A 16,727-nucleotide genomic window follows, 5' to 3' on the forward strand; every position below is an offset into this window, starting at 1 on the left:
GCTACAGTCTTCAGACACTGTGTTATTAACATAAAGATGCACAAATATATCAATAGAACAGAATAGAACCTAGATATATATCCCTACGTATATTACCAATTGCTTTTCTAGATAATTCAATGGAAAAAAATAATTTTTCCAATAAATGGTGGGAAACAATTGGACAGCCACAGGCAAACACAAAAACCTCAGCCTTTATTGCATGCCACATACAAAAGTTAACTCAAAATGAATCATAGACCTAAATATAAGAACTAAAATTTTAAGTTTAATGACTGGGGAAAAGTTTAATGACTTTTGGTTTTAAAAAGGTTTCTTAAATGCAGTCAAAAACTACAAATTCAATAAGTAGGCCTGAAAAAATCAATAATTAGGACTTCATCAAATTTAAAAACTTTTCTTCTTCAAACTCCACAGTAAAGAAAATGAAAATTCAAGTCACAGATTGGATGAAATATTCTGCAAAACATACATCTAACAAAGAACTTGTATCTACAATATATTAAAAAACTCTTATAGATTACACATCAATAATAGATGATGAAAAAACTACTTTAAAATGGGCAAATTATTTGGACAGACCATTAATCAAATAAGATATATAGATGACAAAAATATATGAAATAATGTTCAATATCACTAGAGAAATTAAAAACCACAATGCACTACTACTATACATTTATGAGAGTGGCTAAAATTTAAAGACATGTTAGCAAGGATGTGGATCAATTGGAACTCTCATACACTGATGGTGGAAATGGAAATGTTACAACCACTTTGGAAAATAGGCAAATTTTTTGAAAAGTTAAACCAGACAGTCCAGCCCTATGTATTTACCCAAGAAAAATGAAACACATGTCCACACATAGATTTGGACACAATTATTCTTAGCAGCATTATTCATAACTAGAGTCCCAGTGCACTAAATTCATGCATGGGTAGGGTCCCACCTGGCTGACAATCAGGACTGATCTGTGGGTCGCTAGTCACTGTCTGTGGGGTGACCGGTGGGGCGATCAGGACCCCATATGCACCCGCTTTGGCCTGGCGTCACCTGCTCGCTGACCCAACCCCCTACCGCCACTGCCAGTTGCCATCTGTGGGGCAACTGGTAGGGCCATCAGCAAGGTGACTGGGGCCCCCACTCACACCCGCCTTGACCTGGGGCCACCTGTTCACTGGCCCTGCCCTCCTCCCTCCTTCCCCCGACCTCACCCACTCCACCACTGACGAAGGTCAGTGCACTTCTAACTCCCAATCATTGGAACTCCCTTCCATTGGGAAAATTTGCATATTGGCTTTTTATTATATAGGATAGCCAAAAACTGGAAATGATCTAAGTGCCCATCAATGGTGAATAGATAAATTATGGTATCTCCATGCAATGAATGCTACACAACATGTGAAGAATTCTGGGAGACATGCTGCATACTCCCTAGGGTCCTACTAGACTAAAGCCCCTTATCCTCAGCAGAGAATACTTGTCTTGATAATTTACCTCTGCTTCCCTAACTCATTCTCTATGCTGTTTCACTACCACTCCTGGAATCATTTACCAATACTCCACCTTCATCCAAGTCTGTCTCAGGCTTTGTTTTTGTGAAAAAAATAAATCTGAAACCACATATTTATAGCAATGGGAATTGTTAAGTGAACTGGACTAAATAAATATGACAAATTATTATGCACCCAATATTAAATATTTGCAAACAATGACACAAAATTGTGTTTGAGATAATGTAAGGTTTCTCTCTAACGGGTCCAAAATGTATGTAAGATATATTCTCAGTTATGCAAAGTAAATAGAAAATAAAAGGATCCTATACAATAAGTTCCATACAAAGGTAAGGAATTTCTATATCTTGTACAACCTGGTATAATGCCTTTTCAAAGTCTCACATAAAATAACTGCAGAATAAACATAACTGCAGGCAAATTGTCCAATGAACAATAAGCCAAAAATATAATGTGCCAATTATATGCCAATTTTTTTTTGTACTTAGCAAGTCAAATCCATCATAATATATTATTAGCAAGTAGGTCTCATCTCTGGAATAAAAAGACAGTTCAATATTTAAAAGTCATCAATATAATTCATATTTTTTAAAAATGATCAATATTGAGTAGATATTTAATAAAATTCCATACCCATCAATTATTGTTTTTAATCTTAGCAAACTGAGAATTAAAAACAATCCTTTTTAAAAAGACGGTGCCTAAAGCAAGGAAGGACACCCCTACCCCTCCCAAAGCTAAAGCAAAGGTTTTGAAAACAAAGAAAGGCATCCACAGACACACAAAAAAAAGATCCTCACGTCACCCACCTTCCAACAGCCAAAGACACTGAGGCTCTGAAGGCAGCCTAAAAATCCTTGGAAGAGTGCACCCAGAAGAAACAAGTTTCACTGCTATGCCATCATCAAACTCCCCCTGACTGCACATCAGCCACAAAGAAGACAGAAGAGAATGGTACACTTGTGTTCATTGTGAACATCGAGGCCAAGCACCAGATCAAACGGGGTGAAGAAGCTCTGTGACATTGATCAGGCCTGATGGAGAGAAGAAGGCATATGTTCGACTGGCTCCTGACTATGATGCTTTGGATGTTGCCAACAAAATTGGGGTCATCTAAACTGAGGTCAGCTGCCTAATTCTAAATATAAAAATTTTGCACTGTAAAAAGAAATTAAAAGATATAAAAAATAATAGCAACAACAGAAAGTATATTCTTAACTTAATTAAAGCATATATACTAGAAAGTTAAACCTATTATATACTACTCTATGTTTGACACTGAGGCTGCAGCACTGAAGAAGTGTGGCAACAGTACCTGAATTCACAAAGCTTATAATTACTGGGGGATAGAGACAAGTAAGCAGCTAATGGCAATACAGCATGGTAAAATGTTATGACAAGAGAATCAGAAGGTGCCTTAGTAACGTAAGAAAGGCACCAGCTCTGATTTTCCTGGAGATAATTACCGCATTAGATGATGAATAACTTCTAGGCAGGTACAGAGTTATTTTCATCTTTGTATTGCTCAGTATCTAAAATAACGTCAGACACATGATAAATCTTCAGTAAATATTTCTCTTTTTTATCTTCATTGTTCAAAGTATTACAGATGTCTCCTCTTACCTCCTCCTCCACTGCCCCCATCCACCCAGTTCGCAACCCACCCGATGACTTCACTACTCTATTTTCTGTGTCCATAGGTAATGCATATCCTATATAATAAAAGGCTAATATGCAAATCGACCAAATAGCAGAAGGACAAGTCAATATAATATGCATTGACCACCAGAGGCAGATGCTCAATGCAAGAGCTGCCCCCTGCTGATCAGTGAGCTCCCACAGGGGTTGCGTCACTCAGCCAGAATCTGGGCTCACAGCTAGTGTCCACAGCTGTGGTGGTGGGAGCCTCTCATGCCTCTGCAACAGCACTAAGGATGTCCCCTGAGGGCTCTAGGACTGTGAGAGAAGGCAGGCCTGGCTGAGGAAACCCCTCCCCAACCCCCCGAGTGCACAAATTTCATGCACTGGGCCTCTAGTATGTAGATAAGATTTTTGGTTAACATCTTTCTGCCCAACCTCCCCCCATCCCTCTGAGATTGTCAATCTGTTCTATGTTTCCATGCCTCTGGTACTATTTTATTCATCAGTTTATTTTTTTCATTAGATTGTTTCTTTTGATTTTTAGATTCAATTGTTGATAGATATGTATTTATTGCCACTTTTTTTTTTTAATCTTTTTCTTCTCCTTCTCCTGCTCCTCCTCCTTCTTCTTCCTCTGCTTAAAGAATACCCTTCAACAGTTCATGTAGCCAAAACTGGTTTGGCTCAGTGGATAGAGTGTCAGCCTGCAAAATGAAGGGTCCCAGCTTCGATTCCAGTCAAGAGATGTACGTTGGTTGCGGGCACATCCCCAATAGGAGGTGTGCAGGAAGCAGCTGATTGATGTTTCTCTCTCATCAATGTTTCTAATTCTCTATCTATCTCCCTTCTCCTCTGTAAAAAATCAATAAAATATATTTTTTTAAACACAATAGTTCATGTAATATCCATATGGTGGTTTAACTCCTTTAGCTTTTTCTTGTCTTTGAAGCTCTTTATCTGACCTTCAATTCTAAATGATAGCTTTACTAGGTAGAGTAATCTTGGTTGTATGTCTCTGCTATTCATTACTTTGGATATTTTTTGCCACTGCCTTCTGGCCTGCAAAGTTGAGAAATCACCTGACAAGAATATGGGAACTCCCTTGTAGGTAACTAACTATTTTTCTCCTACTGTTTTTAAGATTTTCTCTTTGTCTTTAACCCTTGGCATTTTAATTCTGATGTGTCTTGGCCTCTTTGGGTTAATCTTGATTGGGCCTCTCAGGCTTCCTGAACTTGTAGACCTATTTTTTCACCACGTAGGGGAAGTTTTCTTTCATTATTTCTTCAAATAGGCTTTTAATATCTTGCTCTCTCTCTTCTCCTTCTGGTACTTCCATAATGCAAATGTTGGTACATTTAAAGTTGTCCCAGAGGCTCCTTACACTATCTTCATATTTTTGGATTCTTTCTTCATTTTGCTCTTCTGACTGTTTTTTGTTTCTTCATATTCCAACTCATTGATTTTATTCTCAGAATCCTCTACTCTATTGTTGAATGCCTGTAAATTATGTTAGTGCATGTTTAATTTCTGACATAATTCCTTTTTCATGTCTTTGAACTTCTCACTAAGATCCTTGGAAGTCTCACTAAATCTGCTGAAACTCTCATTAAGATCCTTGAATGACATTATAGCATTGTTTTAAACTCTGTATCCAGTAGTTTGCTTGCTTCCATTTCATTTATTTATTTTTCTGGAGATTTCTTCTGTTCTTTCATTTGTGATATGTTTCTTTATCTTCATAGTTTGGCTGCTTCCGTGTGTTTGTTTCTATGTATTTGTTAGAACTGTTATGTCTCCTGGAATTGGTAGAGTGGCCTTGTGTAGTAAGTGTACTGTAGGGCCCAGTGGCTCAGCCCCCCCAATCACCTAAGCTGGGCACTCTAGGCATGCCCCTATGTGAGCTATGTGCATAGTCTTGAAGTTGAGCCTTGTAGTTGATGCTGTTAGCATCACTCAGAAGAGCTGACCTTGAGACCAATTGGCTGTAAGAACCAGCAGCATCTACAATGGAAGAGCTAATATGCAAGAGATACCCCTGTGGAGCAGGCCTTGCTTCAGCGGGGCTTTGGTGCTCACTGAGTCTGCCCCTTGAGTGTGTCATTTGTGAAAGTGCAGAGCTGTAATCTGATATGGTCTGAAGCTGTCCACCAGGGGCCTCCTGAGAGGAGCCACCCAGCAGAAGCTACAGAGCAATCAGCAGATGGCTGCTACTTGTGTTGGGCTTGGAAGTGCTCAGGTGAGGCCAAAATATAAAGCAAGACATGCTGTCACTAGTTCTAGGTTTTGGGCCTCTTATTGATAGGTAAGGGCACAATGACATGCTAGCTAGCTGCTGCTTGTTTGAGAGATTTTAGGAAAGTCTGAAGCCTGAGCCAGGACAGGCTGTTCATATGGAAAAGCCGCTGCAAATAGCTTGGTTGTGGCAGTCTGGATGTACTTTCTTCTTTACTTCTCTAGCTGTAGGACTTCTATTCAGCCAGATTTCAGGAGGATCTGAATGATGGCTGTTCTGTATTTTAGTTGTAATTTTGATGTGATTATGGGAGATGGTGAGTACCAACATTTACCTATGCTGCCATCTTGGTTTTCCTCCTTCAGTAAATACTTCCTTTTTTATTGTTGTTAATTCTCACTCAAGGATATTTTTCCATTGGTGTTTACAAAAAGTGAAATAGAGGGGGAGAGACAGAGAGAGATAAACATCCTTATGTGAGAGACACATCAATTGGTTGCCTCCAGCACATGCCGCAACCAGAGCCAGGAATTGAGCCTGTAACTGAGGTATATGCCCTTGACTAGAATATGTAGTCTGTGAGTCAAAGCTCTATCCACTGAGCCAAACCAGCTAGGGCCAGTAAATATTTCTTAAATGAATGAGAGAACAAACAAAATAAACAAATATTAAATAGTAGCCTTAGATTCTTTTGCAAGTCAGATACAAATTTTCAATAAGCTAAATCATTTATTATAAAGTTGATAGCTCCTAAAGATTCATTTGGATATAAACACACACACACACACACACACACACACACACACACACACACACGTGCATGCATACAACATAGTACCAATCCTAAATACTCACGGGTACAAGGGATTTGTATTAGCCAGTTGGAGAGTGTGTGTTTTCACAGGTTCCACAGCTATTAACATATCTTGTTCTACAGCCATAGGAAGCACAGAATATCCACAGTAATCTATATGTTCTCCTAGGAAAAAAAGAAAGCATGTTTCATCATTGAAAACATACAACAACACAAAAGAAGCAAGCACAAGATGACACTGAGGAAAAAAATTTGACCACAAGCTAGGTTTTTACAGAAAATAAATACTATGGGAAGAAACTGATGGGGGTTTCCTTTTCTCCCAGACATCTGAGCCAGAAACTACTGCTAGCAGAAGTATAATAGTTATTATATTTTCTATCAATTTTAGACTTCTTTAAACATTTGTAAGTTTTTTTCCATTTTTTAATTCATAATGAATACTTTCAAATAACTGTGAAGCATCAAAAGCACTATTCTTTTTTCTGTTGTTTTTTGTATCAACTTTTAAAATATGAATGATTGACGCCTTTAGTACTCTCTCCCTCACATTAACATTATGTGAGTCCTATTTTCTTCCTTACTAACGAATGAGATCACCAAAGGTGAGGGCTTTGCTTTATTTTTCTTTGTGGTCTAACCAAATGCCTTACAAATTATACTGGCACTGGTAAATTGTGTTGAATATGCTCCATATAGCTATGATAGCTATGATAAAGAAAAATAAACTAGAAAAATAATATTTATCCTGTATTACTTTATATATAGTAAGACAATATAGGAAGTAAACTATTCTTTTAATTCTAATTCTTCCATGAAACACCAGGAAGAATTTTTTTTCTGTTATACCATAATGTCTTCAGATTATCACTTAAATTCAAGGTTGTTACACATAACATTTAACTACAAAATAACAATTCAAGAAGGTGGGCTAAGCAAGCTCATTTATATTTCCCCATAGCAGGTTTTTTTGTTTTGTTTTGTTTTGTTTTATTGATTTCAGAGAGGAAGGGAAATGGAAAGAGAGATAGAGAAATCAATGATGAGAAAGAACCATTGATCGGCTGCCTCCAGCACAACCCACACTGGAGCCTGCAAACCCAGGCATGTGCCTAGACCGGGAATTGAACCAGGACTTCCCAGGTCATAGGTCTATGCTCAACTACTGAGCCATGCCGGCCGGGCCCCGTACCAGATTTTTATATCTAATTGCTCCTATGTCAGACATTGAACAACTGAGAAATGCAAAATGAATGGAAGGCAATTCAATTCCATAATCATATTTTTTAAAACAAATATTATTTTACATGTTCTTACAGATAACAAGCCTTTTCTTTGTACATTGATATGTCCTTTAAAATAATAAAACAGACTTCTGGTCAAGATGGCAGAGTTCTTCCAAAACCACATAAAAAATACAACTAAACTACAGAACAACCATCATTCAGAACCACCTGAAATCTAGCTAATTGGAAGTCCTACAGTTAAGAATATAAAGAAGAAGCCATATTGAGACTGTTAAGAACAAAGGAGACACAGAACAAGCTGTTCCCATACCCACATATGGCAAATATATAAAAATCAGGAGGAATATCTCAGCTGTGGAAGTTCCCATTAAGGATTGATGGGTTCCAGCTCCACAGCAGACCCCCTCAGCCCAGGGTTCCAGTGCCAGGTAGAAGATTCCCCATAACTCCTGGCTGTAAAAACCAGTAAAGATTGTGGCTAAGACCAAGGGTGGCTGGAGTCCCAGGCAGTTCCTCTTAAAGGGCCCACATATGAACTTACTCAGACTCACTCCCTCTGAGTTCCAACAGTGGGGCAGCAGCCTGAAAGGCACCAAAGACATATTTGGAGGAACTGAAGTGTCTGGCATCAGGAACAGAGCTGGAGGGACAGTTTTCTCCAAGACAGAAGTACTGGTAGAAGCCACTGTTCCTTTTCTGAGCCCTTCTCCCACAGAGCCGACATGTAGGCACCATATTTGAGACCCCACCAACCTGTGGGCCCACCCAAGCTGTTTCCAGTGACTTTTCCATACAAATGACCTGTCTTGGCTGATTCTTCAGACTTTCCTAAAATCTCTCAAATAAGCAGTGCTGGCCTCAGTATGCCCTGTACATCTCACTAACTGGTTCCAGGCCTAGCACTAGTGACAAGCTGGCTTAGGGTCCAAACTTGGCCTCTTTTGGGAACCGCAAAGCCAAGAACAAGTAATGGTCATCTGCAGTTGGATTTGTAGCTCATGCTGGGTGGCCTCAGGCAGAACACAGATGGTGGCTGACCTTGGCCTGCACCTCCTGGGAGGCCCCAAAGCCAGAGCACCCAATGAACAGCTTCAGACACATCAAAGCACCACCAACCACCTCCACAAGCAACTTAGCAGGCACTTCAGACCTGCTGAAGTAAGTCCTGCTTGGTAGGATGGGCCCCTGCATAGTCTATCTTTCACAGTGGTCCCTGGCAGTCTTTATATCCAGTCTTCATAGCCATCCCTCCCATTGACATGCCAACAACAATCAAGGCTCAACTGTATCAGGGGGGTGTACACAGCCCACACTGAGGGATGCACCTGGAATGCTCACCTCAGATGAAGGGAGAGGCAACAGCACTGGATCCTACTGGATACCTACTACATTAGGCCACTCTACCAAGCCTGGGAGATATAGCAGCTCTAGCTAATATATAGAAACAAACACAGGGAGGCTGCCAAAATGAAGAGAAAAGGAAACACATCCCAAAAGAACAGAACAAAACTCCAGAAAAAGAACTAAACAAAATGGAGACAAGCAATCTACTAGATGCAAAGTTCAAAATACTGGTTATAAGTATGCTTGAAGAACTCAGAGATATGGAAGCCATTTTTAAAAAGTCAGAAATGAAGAAAACATTAACTGAAATGAAGAATAATTCAGAGGAAATCAACAATAGAACACTGAGAATCAAAACAGCAATTTGACATATAAGGTGTCCCAAAAACTTTATACACACTTTACAGCTTCTAGCTCAATTGACATTTTTTCCTTTTCAGATTTAATCCATTGGAATTAATAATTATTCAAAGTGTGTATACATTTTGGGGGGACACCATGAATAAGGAAGCAAAAGTCATCCAATCAGAACAGAAGAAAAAAAAGAATCCAGAAAAATGAGGACAGTATGAGAAGCCTCTGGGACAACTTCAAGCATACCAACATTCATAGCATGAGGATGCCAGAAGTAGAAGAGAGAGAGCAAGAAATTGGAAACCTATTTGAAAAAATAATGACAGAAAATTTCCCTAACCTCATGAAGTAAATACACACACAGGTCCAGGAAGCACAGGGAGTTCCACATAAGAGGAACCCAAAGGGGACCACAACAAGACACATAATAATCAAAATGCAAAAGGTTAAAGATAGAGTCTTGCCGAAACTGGTTTGGCTCGGTGGATGGAGCCTCACCCCGCGGACTGAAAGGTCCCGGGTTCAATTCCAGTCAAGGGCATGTAACTTGGCTGCGGGCACATCCCCAGTAGGGGGCGTGCAGGAGGCAGCTGATCAATGATTCTCTCTCATCGATGTTTCTGGCTCTCTGTCCCTCTCCCTTCCTCTCTGTAAAAAATCAATAAAATGTATTTTAAAAGACAGAGAGAGAGAGAGAGGGAGGGAGAGAGAGAGAGAGAGAGAGAGAGAGAGAGAGAGAGAGTGTGTGTTAAAAGCAGCAAGAGAAATCCAGTAATTACCTACATGGGAAAAATTTGCAGGTCAGAAGAGAGTGGCAAGAAATATTCAAACTGATAAAAAGCAAGAACCAACAACCAAGATTATCCAGCAAAGCTGTCATTTAGAATTGAAGGACATATAAAGAGCTTCCCAGGCAAGGAACAACTAAAGAAGATCATTGCCACCAAACCAGGATTACAAGAAATGCCAAAAAGTCTTCAGGGAGAAGAAAGAGAGGAGGAAGAGGAAGAAGAGGAGGAGGAGGAGGGCAAGGAGGAGAGGAAGAAGAAGAGGAGGAAAAGGGAGAGGAGGAGGAAAAGGAGGAGGAGGAGGGGAAAAATACGAACAATAAAATGGCAATTAATACATATCTATCAAGAATTAAATCTAAAAAACAAAATAAACAAACATGCAGAAAAGAAAAAAAGTTTTAATAAAAATAATAAAATAAAAAGTAATAAAAATAAAGGGCTTTTCCTCAATTGACAATGACCAATAGAGAAGTGATTTTCAATGTTATCTTTCTCCCCAACTTCCTTCAAGAAGATAATAATACAAAACAATGGTTCACAAGTAAAAAAAAAAAAAAAAAAAAAACTATGTATTTAAAGAAATGGAACTGCATGGAGGCACCAAATTCTGTTGGGAAAGCTGCAGTGTGGATGAGAGCCTTCTGTCAAGAATTATGGAAATCCTCTGGGTAAGGAGCAGGTGGGGAGCAGGAACTGCTGGCAAGTAGGATAATAAGACAATTACATTCTGCATATTTTAACAGAAAATATAATGTTTTTAATAAGCACTGAAATTCATTTCATCCCAAGCATTAACTAAATTAACCACATTGAGACATAATATCCCCCTCCCTTTTTTAAATCAGAAAATAGTCAATAAATTTACTAGAATAAGAATTACTTATCAGTAGACACAGCTGATCCTCACAGCCAACTGGCCTGGAGCTCAGTTCCCCCCCCAGTGATACCAACAACAATTAAGACTTAACTACAAAAGGCTGTACACACAGTCCACAAAGGGGTGCACCAAGAGTGTCTACCTCAGATAACTGGGAGGCTGACCCATTGAACCATATAGGACACCTTAACACACAAAGCCACCCTACCAACTCAGGGAAGCAGCAAAAATGCCGAGACAAGGAAACAGATCACAAATGAAAGAAATGGAGGACAAAAAGCAACTGGATATAGAGTTCAAAACCACACTTATAAGGTTTTTCAAGAATATCCTAGAAAAGGCGGATAAAATAAATGAGACCTATGAGGATATGAAAAGGGATCAACTAGAAATAAAGAATACATTGTCTGAAATAAAAAATATTATACAGAGTCCTAAAAACAGAATGGAAGATCACAAGAATCAAGTCAAAGATTTGGAACATAAAGAGCCAGAGGACACTCCTCCACAGAAGCAAGAAGACAAGAGAATCCAGAAAGTTGAAGATAATGTAAGAAAACTCTGGGACAACTTCAAACGAACCAACATCAGAATTATGGGGGTCCCAGAAGATGACAGAGAGCAAGATACCAAAAACATATTGAAAGAAATAGTGAAAGAAAACCTTCCCCCACCTGGAGAAAGAATTAGACTTACAAGTCCAGGAAGCCACAGAACCCGAAACAAAAGGAATCCAAAAAGGACCACACCAAGACATATCATAATTAAAATTCCAAGAGCAAAAGACAAAGAGAGAATATTAAAAGCAGCAAGAGAAAAGCAGGTAATTACCTATAATGGAGCACCCATACGATCGTCAGCTGATTTCTCAACAGAAACCATGCAGGCCAGACAGGAATGGCAAGAAATATTCAAGGTGATGAATAACAAGACCCTACAGCCAAAAATACTCTACCCAGCAAAGCTATCACTGAGAATCAAAGGCCAGATAAAGAGCTTCTCAAATAAATAAAAAAAAGCTAAAAAAGTGCATCACCGCCAAACCAGAATTATATGAATTGCTGAAGGGGGTTCTTTAGGAAGAGGAAGAAAAAAAAGATAAAAATTATGAACAACAAATATGTAACTATCAACAAGTGAATCTAAAAACCAAGGGAATTAAAAAACCTGATGAACAATATTAACTGTTGAATATAATAGAATCAGAGGTATGGAAGGGGAGTGGACTGACAATTCTCGGGGAAAAAGGAGTGGGGGTACGGGAAGAAACTGAACATAAACTGTGCACCTATGGATGAGGACAATGCAATGGGGGGTGAGGAATGGGCAGAGGGTGGGGTGGGAACCTGGTGGAGGGGGTAAAAATGAGGAACTTTTGTAATAATATGAAAATTAAAGTTGTTTTTTTTTTTAAAGAATTACTTATTAGGAAAATCCTTAGTTTTGAAACTTTACCCACAAAACTAAAGAAAGCTTGGCTCTGATCTGAAGCTACTGCTTCTTTTCAGTCCTTTCAAGATTTCAAGTTGTTATTCTCCCACTCTGCTGTTTCCAGGTCTTTTTCCTGTCCTGTTCTTCGGATGCTTGACCACATTCTCTCCTCCTCATCATTCTCATCTATGACCTCTTAGATTCTCAGTTCTTCAGTGAAGACCTTAGCATCTCCTTCCATCCCAATCCTGCTATAACCGACATAAAATTCAGATAAACAACCCAGTCTAAGGCCCCACTTCCTAATTCCTTGACCTCTGGAAAACCGCACCTCCTCCCTGCCTCAGCCATCTATTTACTCCCATGGTTTTGACTATTTTAGTAATGCCCAAACACCTTCTTATCACCTGGAACTTTTCTGCCTATGAAGTTTTAATTTCAAATACCATATTCTTTACTAACACCATCCTGCTTTCCTGTTTTCCAGACTCAGCTCTTTGGCCTCTCAACCCTATAAATTCCCTACTACCTTTATTGTTTTTTCTACTCAGCACAGATTCCAGGGTCCATATCATCAACATCCTAATGTCACTGCCATTCTCTTGTAACCTCCATATGAAGAAGAAAAAAAAAATCTAGAACAAACAGAAGCAACTTAGACCAGCTGAAAAGAAAAAAAAAAAAAAAAAATGAAAACTCTGAATAGCAGTATTGCTATAATTCTTTGGTCTCCAGGTCTAGCCAGACCTCAATGTTCTCAGCAAACCTTTTGTTTTTCCAGTCATCTCCCTCTCCCATCCTTCCTCCCAAGGCTATTTCATATTTTCTGCCTTCTCCTTAAACTTACAACTCCTCCCACCCATAAAAACTCCCTCAACCTTTTATGCAAAAATTATATATTTACCTACATCAACCTGTATCCTTTTCTTCCTTGCCTTCTGTTAAAAAGAGTCAAGGAGACCCTCTTCCTATGCTCTAGATACCAGCCCTCTTGCCCTCTAGGGAATTCTGCTCCATCAGTTCCTCTCTTTTCAATCTCTCTCCCCACTGGATTTAATCCGTTGCCCCTCCCCCCTCATTTAAACATCCCATATTTTTTTATATCTCTATTATTTGCTTTGAAGTAAAATAAGATCACCTAAGTTAATAATAATTAAAGCTATTGGGTACGTGGGAATTTATTCTATTACTAGAGACCCAGTGCATGAAATTCGTGCACTCAGAGGGGTCGTCCCTCAGCCTGGTCTGTGCCCTCTTGCAGTCAGGGAGCCCTTGGGGATGTCCGACTGTAGACAGGGAGAGGGCCTAAGCTGGCAGTCAAATATCCTTAGTGCTGCCACAGAGGTGGTAGAGGCTGCCACCACTGCAGCCACCACTGCAGCCGTGCTTGCCAGCTGTGAGCCCAGCTTCTGGCTTAGCAGTGCTTCCCCTGTGGGAGCACACTGACCACCAGAGGCAGCTCCTGCATTGAACATCTGTCCCCTAGTGGTCAGTGCGTGTCATAGCCATTTGGTCAATTTGCATATTAGCCTGTTATTATTTAGGATGCCAATTACTTTTTTGTATGTTTTCACTTTTCTTTTCTTTTTAAATATATATATATATTTTTAAAATATATTTTATTGATTTTTTACAGAGAGGAAGGGAGAGAGATAGAGAGCTAGAAACATCGATGAGAGAGAAACATCGACCAGCTGCCTCTTGCACACCCCCTACTGGGGATGTGCCCGCAACCAAGGTACATGCCCTTGCCGGAATTGAACCCGGACCTTTCAGTCCGCAGACCAACGCTCTAACGCTGAGCCCAACCGGCTTCGGCTTCACTTTTCATTTTATAAGTGTTTTTTTTAATCCTCCTTTGACTCCTGAAGTTTTCTCAGTTCTCCATCCTATTTTCTCTCAATAAAAACAAATCATTCTCACAAGAAGACGGCCACTGTTCCAGTTTTATATATTATGGCATTCTAGCACATGTTGGTATTCAATAACTATTGGTAAAATGAATATCATCAAATCTCATGCCGCATTGTTTAAATATGACTTCAACTGGATAGGGAGCTGCATAAGTTTCCTGTTGTGGATGGAAAAGGAGCTTCTACAGAAAGTAATCTTGCAGGGTGATCTGACCATAAATTCCTAATTGGGCAGGCTATGGTTGGTAGTCATGTCCCAGGCATATATCTTCTTTAGGAAAAGGTTTATCTTTGCCTTAAACAAGCCCTGTCCATTGTTTCTGTGCATCTACGTTAACACCTTTGAAGATGGCCCCTCAGAACCCTCCTTTTAAAGCTTGAGTTTAGCCGAAACCAGTTTGGCTCAGCAGTAGAGCGTTGATCTGCGGACTGAAAGGTCCCAGGTTCGATTCCAGTCAAGGGTATGTACCTTGGTTGCGGGCACATCCCCAGTAGGGGGTGTGCAAGAGGCAGCTGGTCGATGTTTCTCTCTCATCGACATTTCTAGCTCTCTATCTCTCTCCCTTCTTCTCTGTAAAAAATCAATAAAATATATTTTAAAAAAATAAAATAAAATAAAACTTGAGTTTAACTGTCCTGTACTCCCCTGAATTGCTTTCTCCCACCTTCATGTAACATTTCTAATTTTCCTTCTTTAATCTCAAATGTATAAAAGAAACTGCAAAATCTTCTCCCAAGTATTTGTGATCTTGCTCCTGGCACATGTTGTTAGTGTGGCTCAAATAAACTCTTTTAAATAAGTGTTTTAAAAAGAATCATTCTTCAGGCCACCAAATAATTAAAAGCAAGGAATTAGACCTAGCCAACTTGGCTCAGTGGATAGAGCATCAGCCTGTGGACCAAAGGGTCCCAGGTTCGATTTCAGTCAAGGGCACATACCTCAGTTGCAGGCTCCTCCCAGCCTGGGCCCAGGTCAGGACGTGTGCAGGAAGCAACTAATCAATGCATTTCTCTCACATGGATGTTTCTCTCTGTCTTTGCCTCTCTTCCACTCTCTCTAAAAAATCAATGGAAAAATATCCTCAGGTGAGGATTAATAACAAAAATAAAAAAATAAAATAAAAATGAGGAATTACAGGATTTCCAGTATTCTTCTACTACAATGAGTAAACATAAAATCATCAAAATTACTCACAGTCTAAAAATGTAACCTGCAGCACAGAAAAATATTTTCATTCTTATGAAACAACATTAACAGCTAGTTTCAACAAATTTATAAATTTTTTAAATGAATGGGAAAAATTAACATTAATAACATGAATTGGGAAAGATGAAAGTATAGTGTGGTTTCTTATATAAAAGCTTATCTTGCTAGAGTAGGTATATGTGAAATATTCTTTTTTTTTTTCAGTTCTCAGAAAAAAGTAAGAAAATAATGTAGTAAAAAAAAACTTGGATCTTATCAAAGTAGGAAAAATATTAGAGAAGGAACTTTTGAAATACCTATTATGTTGACCCTTCCTGGTGCCCGAACATAGAACTTGGGAATGGATCCAAACTTAGAGTTAAACATCTCCTTTAGCTTTAGCAATCTGAAAACAGGAGTAGAATGTGTCAGAATATCCACATAATAGAAAAATCCATAAAATACATATGTGCAAACATATTTCATATACCTATCATCATTAGTTACCCTTAAAAAGTAAAAAAAAAAAATAAATAAAATAAAAAATAATAAAAAGCAAATCTTTTACTGAGATACTTCCTTTAGAACCCCAGGAATAACAAATATTGAAACTCCCTAAGTGAATTCTAAGAGTTTGGATGTTCTTTCATAGATGCAAACCTGGCACATCTTGTTGTGCCAAAAAGTAAGGAAGTGCTAAAACGATGATGTAACATGTCAGGACACAGGTGCCCACATACAGGATCCCACTGCCCAAATCTAAAACAACTTAATCGACATAGTAATAAAAGACATCATATTAGAACCCACAGAATAAAACAAATCAGTATGTCCATACTAACATAAATAACTGGAAGAGCCCTAGCCGATTTGGCTCAGTGGATACAGCCATCAGCCTACGGATTGAAGGGTCTGGGTTTGATTCCAGTCAAGGGCACACGCCTGGGTTGTGAGTTCAATCCCCAGTAGGGGACATGTAGAAGGCAGCCAATCAATAATTCTCTTTCATCATTGATGTTTCTATCTCTCCCTTTTTCACTGAAATCAATATAAATATATTTTTTAAAATAACTGGAAGAAAAGGAAAAACACTTCATTACACTAGAATGACAAATAATAAATATAAAATTTATGGGGGGGAAATGAAAATCATCATTTAGTGACCATCATAGTAACAATTTTTTATTCAGCCAACGATCATCAATGGATGCTAAAACCAGTCAATGGAAGTTTGATATGAAACAGAATATGAACATATTTTTAAATGTATTGTATTGATTTTTTACAGAGAGGAAGGGAGAGAGATAAAGTTAGAAACATCGATGAGTGAGAAACATCAGCTACCTCCTGCACACCTCCCCAACTGAGGATGTTCCCA

The 16,727-nt window shown here is 39.0% G+C and overlaps 1 protein-coding gene across 3 annotated transcripts in view; it reads right to left on the minus strand.

Annotated features, from left to right (window-relative positions):
* The window catches only part of GALK2 (galactokinase 2), a 142,429-nt gene that overhangs the window by 104,243 nt on the left and 21,459 nt on the right, over window positions 1–16,727 (minus strand). For all 3 annotated transcript variants that reach the window (XM_036442674.2, XM_045582699.1, XM_036442666.2), the window contains exons 2-3: window positions 15,667–15,755; window positions 6,248–6,371 (exon numbers count right to left, since the gene is read on the minus strand). In XM_036442674.2, the coding sequence (XP_036298567.1) occupies window positions 6,248–6,371; window positions 15,667–15,755 (213 nt within the window). The remainder of the gene's footprint in view (window positions 1–6,247; window positions 6,372–15,666; window positions 15,756–16,727) is intronic.

This window comes from Pipistrellus kuhlii, unplaced genomic scaffold, assembly GCF_014108245.1.
Source record: "Pipistrellus kuhlii isolate mPipKuh1 unplaced genomic scaffold, mPipKuh1.p scaffold_m20_p_1, whole genome shotgun sequence".
Classification (NCBI taxonomy): domain Eukaryota; kingdom Metazoa; phylum Chordata; class Mammalia; order Chiroptera; family Vespertilionidae; genus Pipistrellus; species Pipistrellus kuhlii.